This window comes from Scleropages formosus, chromosome 2 (assembly GCF_900964775.1).
Source record: "Scleropages formosus chromosome 2, fSclFor1.1, whole genome shotgun sequence".
Classification (NCBI taxonomy): Eukaryota; Metazoa; Chordata; class Actinopteri; order Osteoglossiformes; family Osteoglossidae; genus Scleropages; species Scleropages formosus.
The window spans coordinates 19,317,879-19,335,628 of NC_041807.1; the positions used below are offsets into that span (position 1 = coordinate 19,317,879).

Here is a 17,750-nt window from a genome sequence, read left to right on the forward strand (position 1 = left end):
GATTTCATGATGTCATAGCACACAGTTCTGCTGTCTTCACTTTGGAACATCTCACCATTTTAAGCATCTCACCAACCAACCTCCAGGTCCAAATCCCTCCTCCGTAAAAGTAAAAGAAACCAAAAAAAAAGAAAAAAAAAAAAATCTGTGCACACATTTTTGTTCATGCCACTTTTACAAACCTCAGAGGCACCTAAATGAACATAATTTAAGAACTGAGCTTGCAGAGGCTGGCGGGACAACAAACAGACATGTGAAGGAACGCACGGACTGGGGGATCATCTTGATGAGATGATGGAGGTGTGTATTACAAACAAGAGACTCAAGTATTTTTCTTTCTTTCTAGTAAGAGCTGCTATTAAAGGCATAATACACTGATGCTTAGCCCTGCACTATACAGCTCATTTTTTTTAAAAGGTACAGTAATTTCATGAACAGGCCCAGTATGAGTGAAGAAGGCACCTTGTGCAGCCGATGCACTCTGGGTGAGGTGTGAGCTTCTAGTCCCAGGAGGGCAAATCAAACCCCACACCAATACCACCATCACGAGCAGCACATCTTGGGGGGGAGACTAGGACTAGGAGGTCTTTTGGATGTTGCCCAGAGAAGAGAGACAAGGCAAACAGGGTACGAGAGCAGCCACGCGGTGCCCGATGCAGCTCGCTGGGAAAGGTGGCCTCCAACAGAACAGCTTAATTTTTTTCTCCATAACGAAAACATCAATTGCTTTCAGAACATGTGCAAAAACTAACATTTAACAAACGCTGCTTGAACCTCTTTCAATTAATTTAAACCACCCGACTGGTTTTGCGATGAACAAGAAATACAATTCAAGTAAAACAAATGTTTTATGTTCGACCAAAAAATAAAAAAAAAACTAAAAGCTGTCAAGCTTGTTTGTATCCTTAATACAACTGTGTTGGCACGTTTCACTGTCAATCTGAGTTTCTAAGCTAATGTGTGAAATGGCGTGACCTCCTTCCTCTAGTTACCACTTCTTTTTGGAATGTTTTACAGTTGGAATGTTGTCTGCTGCTGCTGTCACGTGCCACCCAACAGAACACCTCAATGTCTCTGCAATTGGAACACCTACAGTGGGAAACCAGCCCTATAAAAATAAGTAACCTAAATGAAAAAGATAGGCGACAAACACCTTAAAAAAATCTACTCCATTTATGAAAACCGCTTCAGTTGTCCCTTAGGGAGCATCTTCAAAGTGCGCAGCGTGCTGGTGGCAGTTCCACGACCCACGGAGACTCTCCAAAGGTACGCCAGCAGAGTGAAGCCTGCTAATATATTCAAGAACAGAGAGCACCAATGACACCGAGAGAACTGCCACCGTCGCATCGCTGGGTTACTACGACTGTCTCCCTCTGCTCCTGCTACCGAGTTCCCGCCTCTGCAGTCTCCACACCAGAGAGCAGTGGGAACTGGCTTTCACCTTCCTCCTTCCCCTCCTGCTACCAGATTGCACCATCCTCACCCCCATTTGAAATATCAATCTCCTGCTGCCCACTTTCTCACCTGGATTCCACACCTTCATGTCTGCTTGTGCGACACCTGCCCTGTCCTCAGGCACAGCCTCCCCCTCCCCATAAAAGCACCATGTGGTGCCGAGCACAGGCAACAAAACAATGACTCAGTACACACTCTCTCACACACACACACACACTCTCTCACACACACACACACACACACACACACACACACACACACACACACATTCTGAAACTGCTTGTCCCGAGTGGGGTCGCGATGAACCGGAGCCCAACCCGGCAACACAGGGTGCAAGGCTGGAGGGGGAGGGGACACACCCAGGACGGGAAGCCAGTCCGTCGCAAGGCACCCCAAGCAGGACTCGAACTCCAGACCTGCCAGAGAGCAGGACCCGGTCAAAACCCACTGCGCCACCACGCCCCCCTAAAATGACTCAATAACAAAATAAAATAAACATATGAAATCTGTATAACATAAAAATCAATCTTTGTAGGGCAACTTAGCAAGGAAGCACAGGATCTTGACACAGCAACAGCTGCCAGCACCTCTCACCCCTCGCATTCTACTTCAAACACCCAGAGGAGTGACAGCTGCCTCCCAACTCTTCTGCCTTTATCGCCAAGCTGGCGGCAGGAAAGCAGAGAACTGTGTGAACAGCAGGCAGCATTTTAGAAGCATACGGAGGCAAACGTGAGAAATCCACCTGCGCAGACCACCCTTGCTCTCTGGGTGTGTACACTCGCCCCCCCCAACACACACAGACACACACGCATAGACACACAAACACAGACACACAAACACAGACCACAACCATTGAGTGGATGCGGCAATGCAGCACTTTCCTGACAACAGACAAAAAGCTTAAGGAAGTCTCCACTATGAGCAGAAGCTTCCAGTGACCAACGCAGTTGTTTAAAACTCATTTTAACAACTGACAATAAATCAATAAGAATAATAACTTTTATATTGCCTATCCTAACTTGCTTCTGCATCATTGACATTGGTTTGAACCTGTCTGTTCCCTACTCAGGCCCATCCTGTCCCAATCCCCTCACTGCTGGGCCTCCCCGTTTGGGCATCAAACCCCTGCACTTCCACTCAGCTCAGGTGATGATACAGAAGAAGCTTCGACCCACCGCGCACAGGCAGACACAGCAAGGAGCACCTCAAGGGACGCTGTGAAAATCTGTTCCCCCCGAAAGTAAAAATAAAACAAAACACAAAAGAAAAAAACACATAGCCCCTACCATTATCCCACATATGCAAGCCTCAAATGGTTTGCTCACAATACTTAAAAGCTCGTAAACTATTTTTTTATATTAAATATAATTTTACTATGTATATAAAATCAGAAACAGCGATTATGAAAATACAATAGGTTTCCCTTCTGTATATCTGAGGCACCATAGAGCTTTTTTGTTAAAATTGAATTTTTTAAAAAAATCTAAAATAGCTTGTATTTTTGAATATATATGGGAGCAGGTTTGGAAAACAAAATAAAAAAAAGATCTTTTCTACAAAAACTATCAAGCACTTAGGGTTCTTTGTTTTTGTTTTCCCCTTGTTTTTGTTTTTTTTTTTTGTCTTTTTTTTTACTGGGTTTGGACAGAATTGCGTGTCGCTCTGCTGTGGCGACCCCCTGCAGGCTCACAGGTTGATGTCTCGCACATCTGTGGGCGTGCTGGACTGGTCCTGCTCCTCTATGGCCTTTGCGTGAGCCCTGCTCTGCTGCTCCTGTTGCCGCTGGCGCTGCCCCTGCCGAAGGCTCATCACCAGCACTTGCTCGATCTGCTCCTGGCACTCCTTCAGGATGTCCTGCATACAGAGCACAGCGTCAAGCCTCATGGGAGCACCAAGTGAAGAGGTAACGGCACATCGCAGGCACCTGCAGCAAAGCTGACGACAGGAGGCCCACACACGACACACAATACGCCAAAGTATTCACACAGCCCTGAAAAGTGTGGCAGAAATGTAGTCCACCCAAAACCCCAAAGAAAATTCTAAACTGAGTTCAGTTTAGTTTTACAGAGTGCTTGTCAGCAGAGTGACGTGGAGCGCTTAAAAGAAGATAATGCAGGACAGCTACGGTAATAACGTACAGCTGAGTGGGAGAAATTAGTCGATCTGGCAGATGAGGAGAGGAAAACAAAAAACTCAATGAAGAAGGGCAGAAAAGTAAACCTCAAGGGGTCCAAGTGCCAGCAGCTGCACATCCCTCATTGGCATTTTATTGTAGTGACAGTGGAACTGTGCAGGTGTAGCCACAGCTAAAAGACCAGCACAACAAACAGTACAGAGTTGAAGTCTGTGGGCCAGTCCCAGGTGGCTAATCCAGTAGAGGGCAATGAATGGTTGCTCCTTCACAGCTTAAGGTGGCATCCTGAGGGTGCTGGTGCGCTGGGTCAACCACGGGGCATACTGACAAATGTTAGTAAAAGTGATCCTCGGGTTATAAAGGGGCTCTGTTCCAACATCCCCGTAATAAATCAAAAATCCCATTACATAAACCATAAGGATGGATAAATATGCATGAATGCAATGATTGTTATATTTTCATTGTCACACATTGTTCGTGCCAAAAAAATACTAATACTGAATATTATACGTACAGTACTGTATTATATTTTCATGCTGCACTATTATTTTCCCTTTCATTTCTAAATATACAGATGCTCCTCGACTTAACGATGGTTCGACTTGCAATTTTTTCGACTTCATGATGACGAGCCGGTGACAGATATTCAGTAGAAACCGTACTTTGAATTTAGATTTTTTCCCTGGAAAAGCAATATGTGGTACGATACTCTCTCACAATGCTGGGCAGCGGCAGCAATCCGCACCTTACAGTCTGTCATGCAGAAGTGTGTATTAGGTGTATTAAATGCATTTTCGACTTACAATGTGTCTTGTGGAATGTAACCCCATCGTAAGTCAAGAACCACCTGTACTGTCTTCTGCTCTTTCTTTTCTGCACCACCCGATCACTCACTTTTTTGATTGCTATACACACACACACACACACACACACACACACACACACACACACACACACACACACACACATTTTCAGAACCGCTTGTCCCATACAGGGTCGCGGGGAACCGGAGCCAACCCGGTAACACAGGGCGTAAGGCCGGAGGGGGAGGGGACACACCCAGGACGGGATGCCAGTCCGTCGCAAGGCACCCCAAGCAGGACTCGAACCCCAGACCCACCGGAAAGCAGGACTGTGGTCCAACCCACTGCGCCACTGCACCCCCACAAACAAAACATTCTTTACATAAAACGTTCTTGCAAAAAGATGTTATGACCAAACGTCAAGGCATGAAACAAATGCAAGGCTGACAGGACTTCCACCGTAATTCCCATGTGTCATGAGGCAAGGGCCAACAGTGTGTCACATTTCATATTTATGTATTTAACTGCAGATGCTGTGTGCTGTGTCACAGCTGACAACCTGATCTGTCAAACCAGACAGCTAGTGGATCCAAGGTCCAACATCCCGACTAGAAAGAAAGAGTTCGTGACATATGAGCACAGCTGTTTCAAGCATCGGTCTTGCAGTCCGGTGTCCGAAGTGCTCTGAAATACCGGGAGAGGGACACACACAGCCAAGAGGAAGCAGTTCTGCTTCTCTGAGCACTCAGAGCAGTTAGACCAGTTGCGAAAGCGCAGGAGAAAGGTCCTTGTCCCACTCAAACGGGGAGAGTCATTTTGATACCTGATAAATTAAGACAAAACATTAGGAAATTTTAGGCAAAATGATGACCGCAGGTGACCAACTGTCATCTACATTTTTGTTCTGAAATTGTTTTCTCCTTAGAAAGTGTGAAAATTTGTAAAAAAAAAAAAAAACGAAACATCCCCAGTACCTTACGGTCTTTCTTTTACGTAAATTTGTTTATGTTCTTTGAGCCTTTTTGTAAATACGCTTCTTTTCACGATGTCTTCATTGCCTTACTTTGAATACAATACAAGGATATTTTATACCTAAACCTTGTGATATACTTTCATACAGCTGCTACTCCACCATTGAATGTGATTGCTGGTGTATCTTATGAAAAAAAATTTTAAAAAATTGACATGAGGTTATCAGGATTCATCTATCCTGTGTTTTATGCACCTACTCGAGCGATGAACATCAGTTCATCAAGTGGAAGGTAACAAACTAGGTTTACTTAAGAATCACACATCTGCAGCCATGTCTCTTTCTCGTAATGCAATGCACAAATTGTATTTTTGCTGAGATGTACGTCGCTTTGGAGAAAAGCGTCTGTTAAATGAATAAATGTAAATGTAAATGTAAATAATACGGTCTCAATTGGATAGGACCACAGTTTGATGGGGCAGGTAAAATGTACCTATCCTGTGGACAACCACAGCCTTGTACAGGCTGCCACAACCATTGGGACAATAAAGTCAGTAAAACATGGGGAAAACATGGTCCCAGTATTGTAGTTTTAATGTGTAGTTCAACAGTCCCTTTTCCCTTTGGCCTAACCAAGGAACTACTCAGGAATCTCAGTTTTACTCTCAGAAAATTAAAAGATCCCACTCCACGCCAGCCGCGTTACTGGCACCAGTCCTGCAGCTAGACAGCCCAGAGGGAGGGGGCTATTTGTTTCAAAGAGTACCATAGCCACCAGTGTGGGCTCCACTTGGCAGGGGTGCAGACTAGGTATTAGGTCAACACTTTAGCCCTCAACACCTCTCACTGAGGGCACACACAATCAGTCAGCCTGACCACAGTAAAAACACAGGTACCACTAGAACAGTATTAATTACATGCAGTTGAACACAATGGGACATGTAGCACGTAGCAGGAAAACAATAGTGAAGCCTTTCAGTGAGAGTGACTCCAGGACTTTCTGCACTTGGCCTGCATGGGTTGAACCTGGGCTGTTTCCGTCTTCTTGTCGTTACACTATCACAGGGTAGCTGCCATATATCAAGACACCAGACACCGCCAAACACCTTCAGTCTCAGTCATAATACTGAGATGTGCACAACTACAGGCTGTCCTCAACTTATGACATATAAATGACTTATGATCCCCATCCCATCAACCTCATTATATTATTTTTAAGTACAATCATTTCGTTGTAAACATCGACCGCTACACCTGCTGCGTGACAATGCTGGCTGACTGCGCTGCTGAAAAGCATCGTATTTCTTACTATTTGGCCCTCAGTCCTTGTTTGGTGTCTGTCTTTTCGCTTGCAATTCCCTTCAATTTACTAGCTATTGAAAAAGTGAGTATTCTTGTGCTGCTGAAAAGAAAAAGCGAAAGACAAGAGGTTTAGAAATGAAAGTGAAAATGGTAGGGCAATGTGAAAATATCATCATAACGCAACATTGCATTTACATTATTACTGAACATTAGTATTATTTTAGCATGAATATGTGTAAAATTAGTGAAATATATAACAAAGCCCTATTACAACAGCACAGCATTCCTGAATGTTAATGATTTCATGTTTATATCTTCACAGTTTATATAACAGATTTTTGACGGACAAAGTTGCTGTAACAGAACCCCGTCATATGTCAAAGACCACCTGTAACAGAAAAAAGTAAATTAGGTGGGAGGAAGAGTACCTGCTGTGAGAAACAGAAACTAAAGTACTGGGGTGCTCTGGGCCACAAGCTTTCTACTGCAAGTAGCAATGGGTACAGTGGTACGTCCCCTGGTGGACGTTTGCAGCACTGCAGCCTTGTGACCCTCACTGAATTTGCCTGCCTCTCTGAAGCCCCATAAGACCTGGGATGGAAAAAAGACCTCTGCCTTCAACAGCCTCATGTTTTCAACTCACAGAGCTGCAAGGCATGCTTGAGAAACTCTTGGGTCTACCTGTAGACAAACGTGCATTACAGTCGGCATGTTGCAGGACTGATGCAGCCACAGTGGGTGGCACCAACGCCCACCCGGAGACCGACTTCCGTCACAGCACAGGACCTACAGGAAGTCCTCGGTCCACATAAGGACATCGTTCAGTCCAGTCTTCAGCTGAACTGAAATGCTGGTTTCGCATAGGTGGCCAGCGGTGCAAAATATTTCGAGGGCCAAGAAGCGCATAAATATAGGCTTCCATTCACAGATTTGGCACTATGCTATTGAGGGTGAGTTTTATCTGAGTATCTTTATCTACTGAGTTTTAACACGTTCTGCAACAAGCCACAAAGCGGAAGACAGATGGCTCTAGTGCTAAGCGGTCAGTTTCTTCTAGGAACAACACACTGCACCCATGCATACTTCTTCTCCAACCATCCAGCAAAACTTGAGGCAGAAGACATTTTTCTCCAGCGCTGCTGCTATACAAGAGGAGAATATTGCAGAATCTTTCATCTTTAACACCTTGGAATTTAGAGTAAATGGCCCCAGTTTGCCGGGTGGCACCTACTTAGCAAACTGTTTTGACACCAAAAAAATACACGCATGAAGCTGAAGAGCCTTCACAGGAGTTATAACAACAAGAAAAAAGGAAATCAATGAATGATTGCGATGGGGCGCTCATCCTCACTTGACCTCTCCCTCAACCAGACCTGACAAAAGATGTCATGGTGCAAGAATTACAGTTATTAAAAAGGAAATAAAAAGGAGAACCGAGAAGAGCCGTCGAGCACTGAAGCCAAAGGCGATGCATGAATAAAGGGCAGTGAAAGCCAGTGGGCATTATGGGCTCGACCATTGCTCCCAACCGAGCTACACGGTCTAATTAAAAAAAACAATGCTAAAAGATGTCTGTCTTGTGATGTCCTCCCCAAACACATACACACACACACACACACACACACACACACACACACAGTCTGCAGGGTATGCTTCTTGCGCTCATTCAGCTGAAATATGAGCTTCGCACTTCCTGTATGAGCCAGGGAACTGTCAGCAATGCAGAGAAGCTGCTGCTTATTTCTTGAATGAAACTCAAACGTGACTGACAGAAGCTTCAAGAGCCCAGCCCAGCCCAACCACCCCCCCCCCCACCACCACCACACACACACACACACACCTGCCCTGTTCCAGGGACACCTGTGAAAGAGAAGGAGGATGGAGAGGGTTAAAAGAAGGAACTGGTGTGTCTCTGAGTGTTTCTGGGGGAGGGGGGCGTCATTATGAGTGAAAAGGATGAATGAGCAAGGAGGTGCTGCCCAGTCCAGCACAGACATACATACACTGCCTGAAACTGCTTGTCCTGAGCAGGGCTGTAGTGAGCCAGAGCCTAACTCAGCAACACAGGGAGCAAGGCTGGAGAGGACACACCCAGGATGGGACACCAGTATGTTGCAAGGCACCTCAAGCAGGACTCAAACCCCAAACGCACCAGAGAGTGGGACCCGGCCAAGCCCGCTCCCCCCACAGACATACATTCCACTCCAAACACCCTCTTTTTTCATTTGTCACTCTCATACATGCACGCCGAGATGCAAAACAATCAAAGTCTGAGCTAAGTGCGGACAAAACACGTACACAAAACACACGCTTGGCAAAGTGCACCACCAAACAGTCTTGGCATGAGAACACAGTCGGAAATGTTGTGTTCTGATGGAGGCAGATATAAATCTGAAGTTCTGCTCATCTGTCAGAGAGGTGGCGTGCGGACTTGAAACATGTAGCACATGACAACCATGGTGCACGAAACCCAACCTAAGGCCTGTTCAGCAGGCACTGCTGGGAGGGACAGAGCTGCCCAGGAATTGGGCGAGTGTCAGGCCATCTTGCTGTAAATACCCACTGGGTGAGGGTGGGCACTGCCAAATCACATGGTCCCTGTCATCTCTTGGCTATAGCAAGATCCTGGGAAGCTGGAACACTCAAGAAACTGGGATCATGTGGTGCTCGCAGGTCACTAGAGGAACATCAGCTCAGGGACCAGGAAGTTCTGGGCTCAAAGAGATAAGGAAGAGGGTTATATAGACACCATCTTCGATGGGGTAACGTCTGGGGAGACTCTATGGAACTGCAGTAAGCCATCTGTTGGCTTATTGTGCCCCATTATTGAGACTCCAAAGAAGGTGGATTTTTCTGAAAATAACCCATTCCAGAAATATAGACATCAGCACATTTGCAAGCATGTAGAGTGTTAAGGTGACCAGCAGACACTGAACGTGGGTCCTCAGGGACAGTCACACCTCGCCTCTACAATCATGGCAGAGGGACAGGGTGTCATGCTTATCACAGGGATTCTGCCAACAGACCCAAACGCCGGTGGGTGTTCGTGTAGTGGGGCAAGTCATAAAATAGTCAGGGACAGGCAGGGGTCGATCGATCGTCGTACGTTGTTCTGAGGAGGAGACAAAACCAGAGCCGAGGTTATGGAGCTGAGAGTCGAGGAACCGGGAAACCAAACCGAGGGAACACAAGATGGGTAAGGAGCAGGGAACAAGAAGGAAAACAGGGGAAGAGGCTATCTTGCGAGGGTCGTGGGTTGCGTCTTCTCTAGATGAGGTTCCGCAGAGTGGAGCATCCTGGCAGCCTCTCTATACCCTGCCTTCCTGAGTAGTCACAGGTGCGATTGTTGGCCATACGGTTGGGGGCGTGACACAGGGAAACAATCTAATGCTTGTTCTGCCTGCCTTCCCTCAGACAGGAACCCCAACCCCCTGCGGATGATGACGTTTCTTCTTCAGAAAGAAATATTGCGGCAATTTCTGCAGGACCCCTGACAATAATGAGTATTGTATTCTGACTCTTCTGTGCATCCGTTGGTTCTTTTTGTGACAAATTTACTGCAGTACTCTGTTCATTTGTCTGTTCTTTTCTTTGTTCGTTGGTTTGTCTTTTTCTTTTTAATTCCATTTGCAAACACGTTCCGTTTTTTCCTGGTTTATAACTGGTTGATGGCTGAACACACAGTCATATGAAGAAAATAAATGAAAAAATGGAAAACCAACAAAAAACCTCAGAATAATTACAATTTTTTTGTATACATTGGCTCCCATAATGCTGATATTTACAGCAAAATTCTTCATGCAACATATTTCAGATGACGTGTTATTTTTTAGTGTAAGTTATTAGACAGTTGTCAGATCTTTATCATTTTCTGCAGGCAGTTGTCAGTCTGACAGTGTCAGATTCTCTCTGCCTGCAGAAAACGATAAACAGATGTGTAACGCGAAGCAGGCGAGAGAATTCAGTTCTTACTGGCATTCAAACTCACTGCGTTTCATGTGTAAAAGGTAGTGCTGGGGTGTGAGCACTAGCAGCGTGGGTGTTTTACCAAGTGGGCACATGTGGCAAGAGTATGTGTGTAGCCCTCCACTCACCACATCCGTGTTGGTGATCTTGGCCAGGAGCTCTGTCAGGTTGTCACCGCAGAGTGACTGATCTCCGTCATCCAGCTGGAGTCCGCAGATGGCCGCTCCGACGCTTCCGGTAGCGATCATGGATGGGGGCCGCATGGCAAATCGGAACTCTGGGGAAAGTGACATGAGCACTTAAGACACTGTTGCAGGAAGCTCTTGTGTGAGTCAGCAAACATAAAGAAATTAAAAGAAGAAAAAAATAGAAACACAAACCCATCAAGCATGCGGTAGCTGAGTGGTTCAGTAAGAAATATGGTTCCTTGTAGCAATGTGAGACCAGCTGATGCTATCATACAACAGATGGAGTGCTCGGCCTTAGTCCAACCAACCAATGTCAACAACCGCTTGTCCAGGGGGTCACGGCAAGCCAGAACCTACCCGGCAACGCAGGGCACAGGGCTGAGGGGGGAGGGACACACCCAGGACGGGACGTCAATCCATCGCAAGGTACCCCAAGCAGGGCTTGAACCCCAGACCCACTACGCAGTGGACGCTAGCCAAATCCACCATGCCGCCCCACCCCACCCCACCCCACCCCACCCCACCCCTCAGCATTAGTCATTAAGACTAAACATCAGGACTCAAAAATAATATTATAAAACCGATGGTGCGAGCATCGTAAGTCTGAGTCGTCGTAATGTGCACATGTTGTAGGTTGAGGATCACATGGACAAATTTTTTTTTACAAATTTAATAACATATAAAGAGAGACCTTTTAAGAATTTCTACCAATTCAGAGCACAACCAATAGTTTCATCAGAACAGCTCTAAATGAGTGCTTAATTACTGTATTAAAAACACATGATCAGGCTAAGAGAGTGGAGAGACACTCATATTCCTCGCCCTTAACATCCTCCATCGTACATCATAGATCAAAACAGCGCCAAGGTCATTTTTCAACACTGACTCTCTACATTTACTGATACCCTTCTAGAAAAAAAGAGAGCGCTCTAAATGTTGGCAAGGTGGGCCGACGACGAACCCTGGATCACTTCAAAGGAGCAGGCGCGCGCCGATGTCTCCACAGTCTGACACGCTCTTCTCCTGGCGACAACCGCATGCACTTTCCCATCAGGCCTGCGCACGGCCAGAGCTAATGAGCACCCGGGATAATGAGCCTTCACTTGGCCTGCGAAGGGGCTGAAAAGCAAATCCAACGAGCCGCCGCCACCCCCCCAGTCCACTCCTCTCCTGAGTAAATCGTGCGCTCCCTGAAGAAAGGGGGCAGGAAAATAAAGCACTGCACAGCTCTGGGACGGTGGCAAATAAAGAGGCACAGTCCCACTGCCAAGGTTCGCTGCTGTAGGTCCTTTTTCCACGTGTGGTCACGTCACGGGCTCGCGCCTCAAAGCTCAATGCCCCGCCGGCTCCCCGCACTGTCATTCAGCATGCAAATAGGACAGCTTGCGAATGGGCTGCGAGCCTAAGAAGGCCACTGGGCTGAGAGAAAAAACACACACACACACACACACACACACACACACACGCAGAGGAGTTGGGCTTTCTCTAAGCTCCATCTTGCCCCCCCCATCTCTCTCTCTTCAAGCAAGCACATTGGTAAGATTCCCGTTTGTTTGGCGTCACACTGATGGATGGGGGCTCCCCGTACGGGACAGTCACCTCACCCGAACCTGCCAGGCCCCATCGTGTTCCCTTCTTTGTTAAAGAAAAGCTTCCCTCCCCATCTCCAGCGCTGTTGGGCCACTCGCGGGATCGAGGATGGGAGCAGGGCCCGCGAACAGCTGCCGCATCGACGCACGCCGCCGGGCTCAGCTGCAGAGCGAAGCGCCCGCCACCTTTCCAAAGGACCCTTTCTGCCTTTTCTCTTCTGGCTGAATCAAAGAGGAGGCCCCTTTGATAGTTGTCCGGAGGCCCGTCAGCACCCGCTTCAGCGCCCGCTTAGCATTCAGCGCCAGACGCCCTCTCATCTCGTGAGCCGTGTTGACAAATAAATGAACTTATTATCCACTCTTGTGTTGGAAGCTGGGGCTCAGCCAGGCTGTGGCTTACAGGGGAGTGACTTATGCCGCCTGGAAGAATTTTAAAGAAATATACACTGAAAGCCTCAGGGATTACTTCATGACTTAAAAAAAATACATAAAAAACCACATACAATGTAAATGCACCCTGTACGCATGCACACACAAACCTACTCAGCATGCTGGTTCTGTAAAATCACACAGAATGAAGACAGGATTTCTGCACTTTTAGACTAGTCTGGTGAACAAGGGCCGCGTGTGTGTGTGTGTGTGTGTGTGTGTGTGTGTGTGTGAGCATCTTCCTACATGTGTGCAGTTCAGAAGGGACAAGTGTGAGTGAAGCCCTTGCGGTGGACAGCGGCACAGTCCCTCATCTCAATAGGCCGTTCTCCTCCTAAGCACCCCACGTGAGGGGAGGGGAGTGGGGGTGATGCCCAGCACACACACACTGAACCTGGAAATTCATTAGGCCTGGAAAGCTGAAGAAAAGCCAGAAATGGTTTTAAACTGCAATAAATCAGGCACTTGTGTTCTTTAAGTGTGCATAAGCCATTAATTAAAAACAAGGTCTTGGGTTCCAAGGACACGGGTCCCGCCGACAGACGAAGGACGGCTGTATGCAGTGCTTCCAGCAAGACATGGAAACGAGTGGAAAACGCCTCCACGCCGGTCTAGAGGGTGGGCGCGGGCCACCTGGAGGAGGACATGGAGGTCGCCTGTTCAGTGTGAGCCAATGAGAAGTGCTCAGAAAGCCCTCGCGTTGGAATCAGTGGAGTCAAGAGCTGCTTGTATCAGATTTAACAACCTGGTTGTGGTCTAGAAAGCCATCGATAGATCTGCTCCCGATACCTACAAGACCTGATCATTCAATACACCCCAACAAGACTGTTAGGTTCCTCCACCTCTAGTTGCTTGGTGGTCCAACACATAGGTCCAAAATCAAAAGGCTGCAGGTCCTTGGTTCTGGCTCCAATATGGTGGCATGATCTCTGTCTGCCCCTCAGAGCTGCTGATTCTCTCTCAACATTCAAGGTGAGTCTCAGAACCTCATGTTTCATAAATCTACGAAAGAACAAACCTTTCTTATTATGGCTGAGTGAGCCAGTAACGAGTGCTTAAAAATTCCTTGGGTTGGAATCGCTGGAGTAAATCTGAAAATTTATGAGCCTTGCTTATTATCCACTATGGTCGCCCCGCCGCTCATCCCTCCTCGTTGAGTCACAGCCCAAGACACGGCAGAGCCCCTGCTGCTGCTCCAACACGCGTGAAGGAGTACTCCTCCAGTCGCTCTTCTCAGCAATCCGCCTCGGTGTTGCATCACAGCACAGGGTGAGCCCACGTGGGAGGAGCTGGCCGCTTCGCTTTCTGGGCCCTGAGTCGAATCCCTGGCCCTTTGGGGGTGGGGATGGTTCAGAGAGGATGTGAATGATAGCATTAGATAAACACCCTGGGAGTAGCTGCTGCGTCCCCGTTCAAAGGCCCCAGCTGCACACAGGAAGAGCTCCTCGCCGTGAGAACAGCACTCGGAACAAACCCGAACCCCACAGACGCCAACATTTACTTTGCTCTGAAGGACCTCTTCTGCCTGTTCTTCCTGCACTCTCCCCCACTGAAAAGTCCTCATTCTGACACAGAACACAATTACGTCTTGTGTAAAATTGACGGAAAATTACAGCACTCGTCCAAATCTCCAACAACCTGCCAGACTAAAGTAAGGTATCCAACATGCAGACATACACCTGTAAAAATTATTAAAGTATACTATACCTATCGCACGCACTACAAATTCTGTTGTACCGTGATAATAATTAGACACACACTTCAAAGTACAGTGAAATACAAAAAGTACAATAAAATAATTGTTCAATCCATACATTTAAGATTCACTAAGATTTCAACACATGTGGTCTCTCGAACCCATTTGCAGTACTAACTGTTGCTATTGCCCAAAAAAGGTTGAACCCCCCTGGTTTGAAGGATGCTGATGTATGCTGCCACAGTGACCTGCACTGCTCTGGGACCAAGAACGCGATTAGCATGAATCAGGTCAAGAAGCGGAAAGTTGTGGGGGTGGGGATGATCCACTGGACAAAAATCTTCATACTTTGGGACAACTGAAGATCTAGCAGCTTTCAGTTGCTGCGAAGGTAGCACACACCAGAGCTCAGCTTTCAAAGAGCATGGCCAGTGAGCACAAGGATTGTGGCTTGCGCTTGCAGCCGCTACCGGGGTACTGTACCCTTCCGGGAGCCACTCAACCAGGAACGCTTCAGTAAATACGTGTCTGTGTAAACAGGCACAGTAATGTGGAAAACTGTGACGTAAGCAGGGGGCTGAGCCCACAGGCTGAGTTCTGCAGCTCAGAATGAGCTCCCAGTTCAAGCTGTGTCACTCATCAGCTGTGGCTAGAAGTTCCGTGGCGATAAAAAAATAAGAAGCAGTCAACACTCCATAGTGGGACAACCTGCTGGACGTGAAGTCAACTGGGCTCTGCTGAACGCAGTGATGCAGTAACAGACAACAAAACCAACGTTTTCCAAGGAAGAAGCCACCGGAGAACCACGTCACGCTGGTTCGAAGCCTGCAGCCAAGTGACCAAATGCGTTTGGTTCTGGCAGAGCATCTCCCTGGTGCACGTCGCCCCGACCACCTGGCTCAGAAAGCCTCACTTCTGTAGCCCCCAGGGGGTCCACTGTGTCTCGTAGACAGGTCTGGGGCCCTTGTCTGAACAAACAAGGAATGCTTGAAGTCTCCGGACCACTGGAAGAACGTGGTATAATCTGCCCTAATGAGGTTGTTTCGCCTTGCCGTCCCACCCCCCCCCCAAACCACAGTCAAGTGTAGCCCCTACATGCCTCCGCATATGAAATGAAGGGCCGGCCCTTTGTTTGCTTTCAGCGCCGCCTCTAACCGGGCCGTGGACCATTTGCATAGCTCTGAATGGCTCGTCCTCGTTATTAATTAATACTGAGCTGGGCAACGCCGCCTCACGGAATCCCACCAAGCGCCTGTAACGGAACCGTTTCATCAAGAGTGGACGGCCATTTACAAAAAAAAAAAAAAAACGGACTGCTGTCACCCGCCACCCCCGCTCGACCACACAATCCCACACGCCGGTCCCCTTTTCTCTTTTCTTACTTTTAACAACGGCAAGTTTGGTTCATAAAAAGTGTAAAAGAAAAGTGCGGGGGCAAAGGGGAGGGGGGTGATGGGATTTGAATGGTGACAAAGCTGAAGCTGCGGCAGCTGGATGGATCGCCGAGTTTAACCAGGCACAATTTCCTTCCTTCAGCTCCTTTCAGAAAGGCTTAATCCATAAGACGTCGTGTCCAAGAGCAGCAGGACAGACGCCAGTATTTCACGAGTAACTCTGCATGGCTCGACAAGTTACCCAGAGCTGCGTCTCCCATTCAGATCACCTGGCAAAACAAGAATATGCGTGAAAATGACCCTTCTCTCATTCTTCCTGAGAAGCAGCATCAACACAATAGCAAGAGGGGCATTTAAATAAATTAGAATCCTTTGTCGAACGCAGAAAATGAAAAGATCACCCTGATTCTTGCACCTCTTGGCAAACAAGTCCGTCAACCAATGCTTGGGAGAAACACCTCTTGAGCAGAAAGGGTGGAGGACCATGGTGAGCATTTTCAGCTGCACCGCAGCCACTCTGCATCATAAAGCATCAGACCAACGAGAACCGCCATACCACCACTGGCATTTGAAGACCTGCTCCTCGCAGCCCAACTCAAGAATCCATCAGTCTGTAGAATAAGTTTCTGTGGAGCAGCCCCATCAGGAGAGGAGCCTTGGGGTTGGCAGTGGCAGGGGATGGGGACCCAGGCGTGAAAGTGGGTATGGTTCACAGCCTGGGGTCACCTCACATCTTATTACCTTCTGCATGAGACTGAGGTGAGAAATGGAAAAGAGCTACTCCTCTCTGAGACATTAGACTACATTTAAGACCCACGTCATTCCCATGGCTCACGTTGTGATCACCCTGGACCACAGAGAGACTGCATAAAAGCTGGGAACCATTAACTGGGACTCAGCCCGTAGAAGTAGTACATGAAGCTCCAGAACGAGAACAAGGAGAACAAGGAGAGACTCCCACTGATCGGAACTCCGCTGAAACACTATCCATCATTCACTGCTCCTTTCAGTCCACCTATTTCCCCATGGTACCAAATACATCTTATTAGAGGTACAACAGTGTGTGGATTTCATACAAAAAGACGCAATGGGTTTAGCTTGCTGACTTTACAAATGTTGGCAGATGTGAGCTGCTCTACTGATGTCAAGCTGTCAGTTGCTGTTTGGATGCAGCCACCTGTCACCTGGAGAGCAGGGAACCTCATCCAAATGAAGACAGGAACTGTGCACTGAAACCACAACTGGGCTACCAGAGATGCCTGCCTGTGATCTGCACACCTCCAGGAATTTAATTTTTGCCAGTCAGCATACCCGAGCAGTCTTACCTGTGGCGCAAAGGGCAATGAAGGTCTGTGCATGCTTGCGGACCAGTGCCACCTTGTCCTTGGGCACTGGAAGCTTCCGGATGATGTGCTCTATGAAGTCGTTCGGCGTAACTGCTGCCATGTTCCATTTCAATTTCCCAAGGACCACCAGCTCCCAGTCCTGAGGGCATGGAGGGAGTTTGATCCATGGTTAACACTCTACTTTTTTACACCAACAGATATTTCACAGAAGAATATCAATGAGTAAAACAGCTCAGTTCACCACCAGTATGGCTGCTGGTCTCTGGGGCCTCATGTTGGTTGTCCTGTCTCTGTCCTTTCCCACCCAATACTGCAGTCAGACTAGTCCACCCCCGTGTTAACAACTGGACAGACAAATTGGTCTCAGTAGTTGTTCCCTGAGACACCATATGTCCACTCAGGTTATGAGAATTCGACTAGGAGTTTCCTTTAACTATTACTTCATCTTACATAACATTTCTTCAAATTTATGAGG

At 47.5% G+C, this 17,750-nt stretch overlaps 1 protein-coding gene across 1 annotated transcript in view; it reads right to left on the reverse strand.

Annotated features, from left to right (window-relative positions):
- Window positions 1-1,893: 1,893 nt before the first annotated feature.
- Window positions 1,894-17,750, reverse strand: part of LOC108931473 (G1/S-specific cyclin-D2-like) — a 135,527-nt gene continuing 119,670 nt past the window's right edge. Inside the window, exons 9-11 of the mRNA XM_018747234.2 lie at window positions 17,255-17,414; window positions 10,762-10,910; window positions 1,894-3,312 (exon numbers count right to left, since the gene is read on the reverse strand). Coding sequence (XP_018602750.1) covers window positions 3,145-3,312; window positions 10,762-10,910; window positions 17,255-17,414 — 477 coding nt within the window. The 3' untranslated portion in view covers window positions 1,894-3,144. The remainder of the gene's footprint in view (window positions 3,313-10,761; window positions 10,911-17,254; window positions 17,415-17,750) is intronic.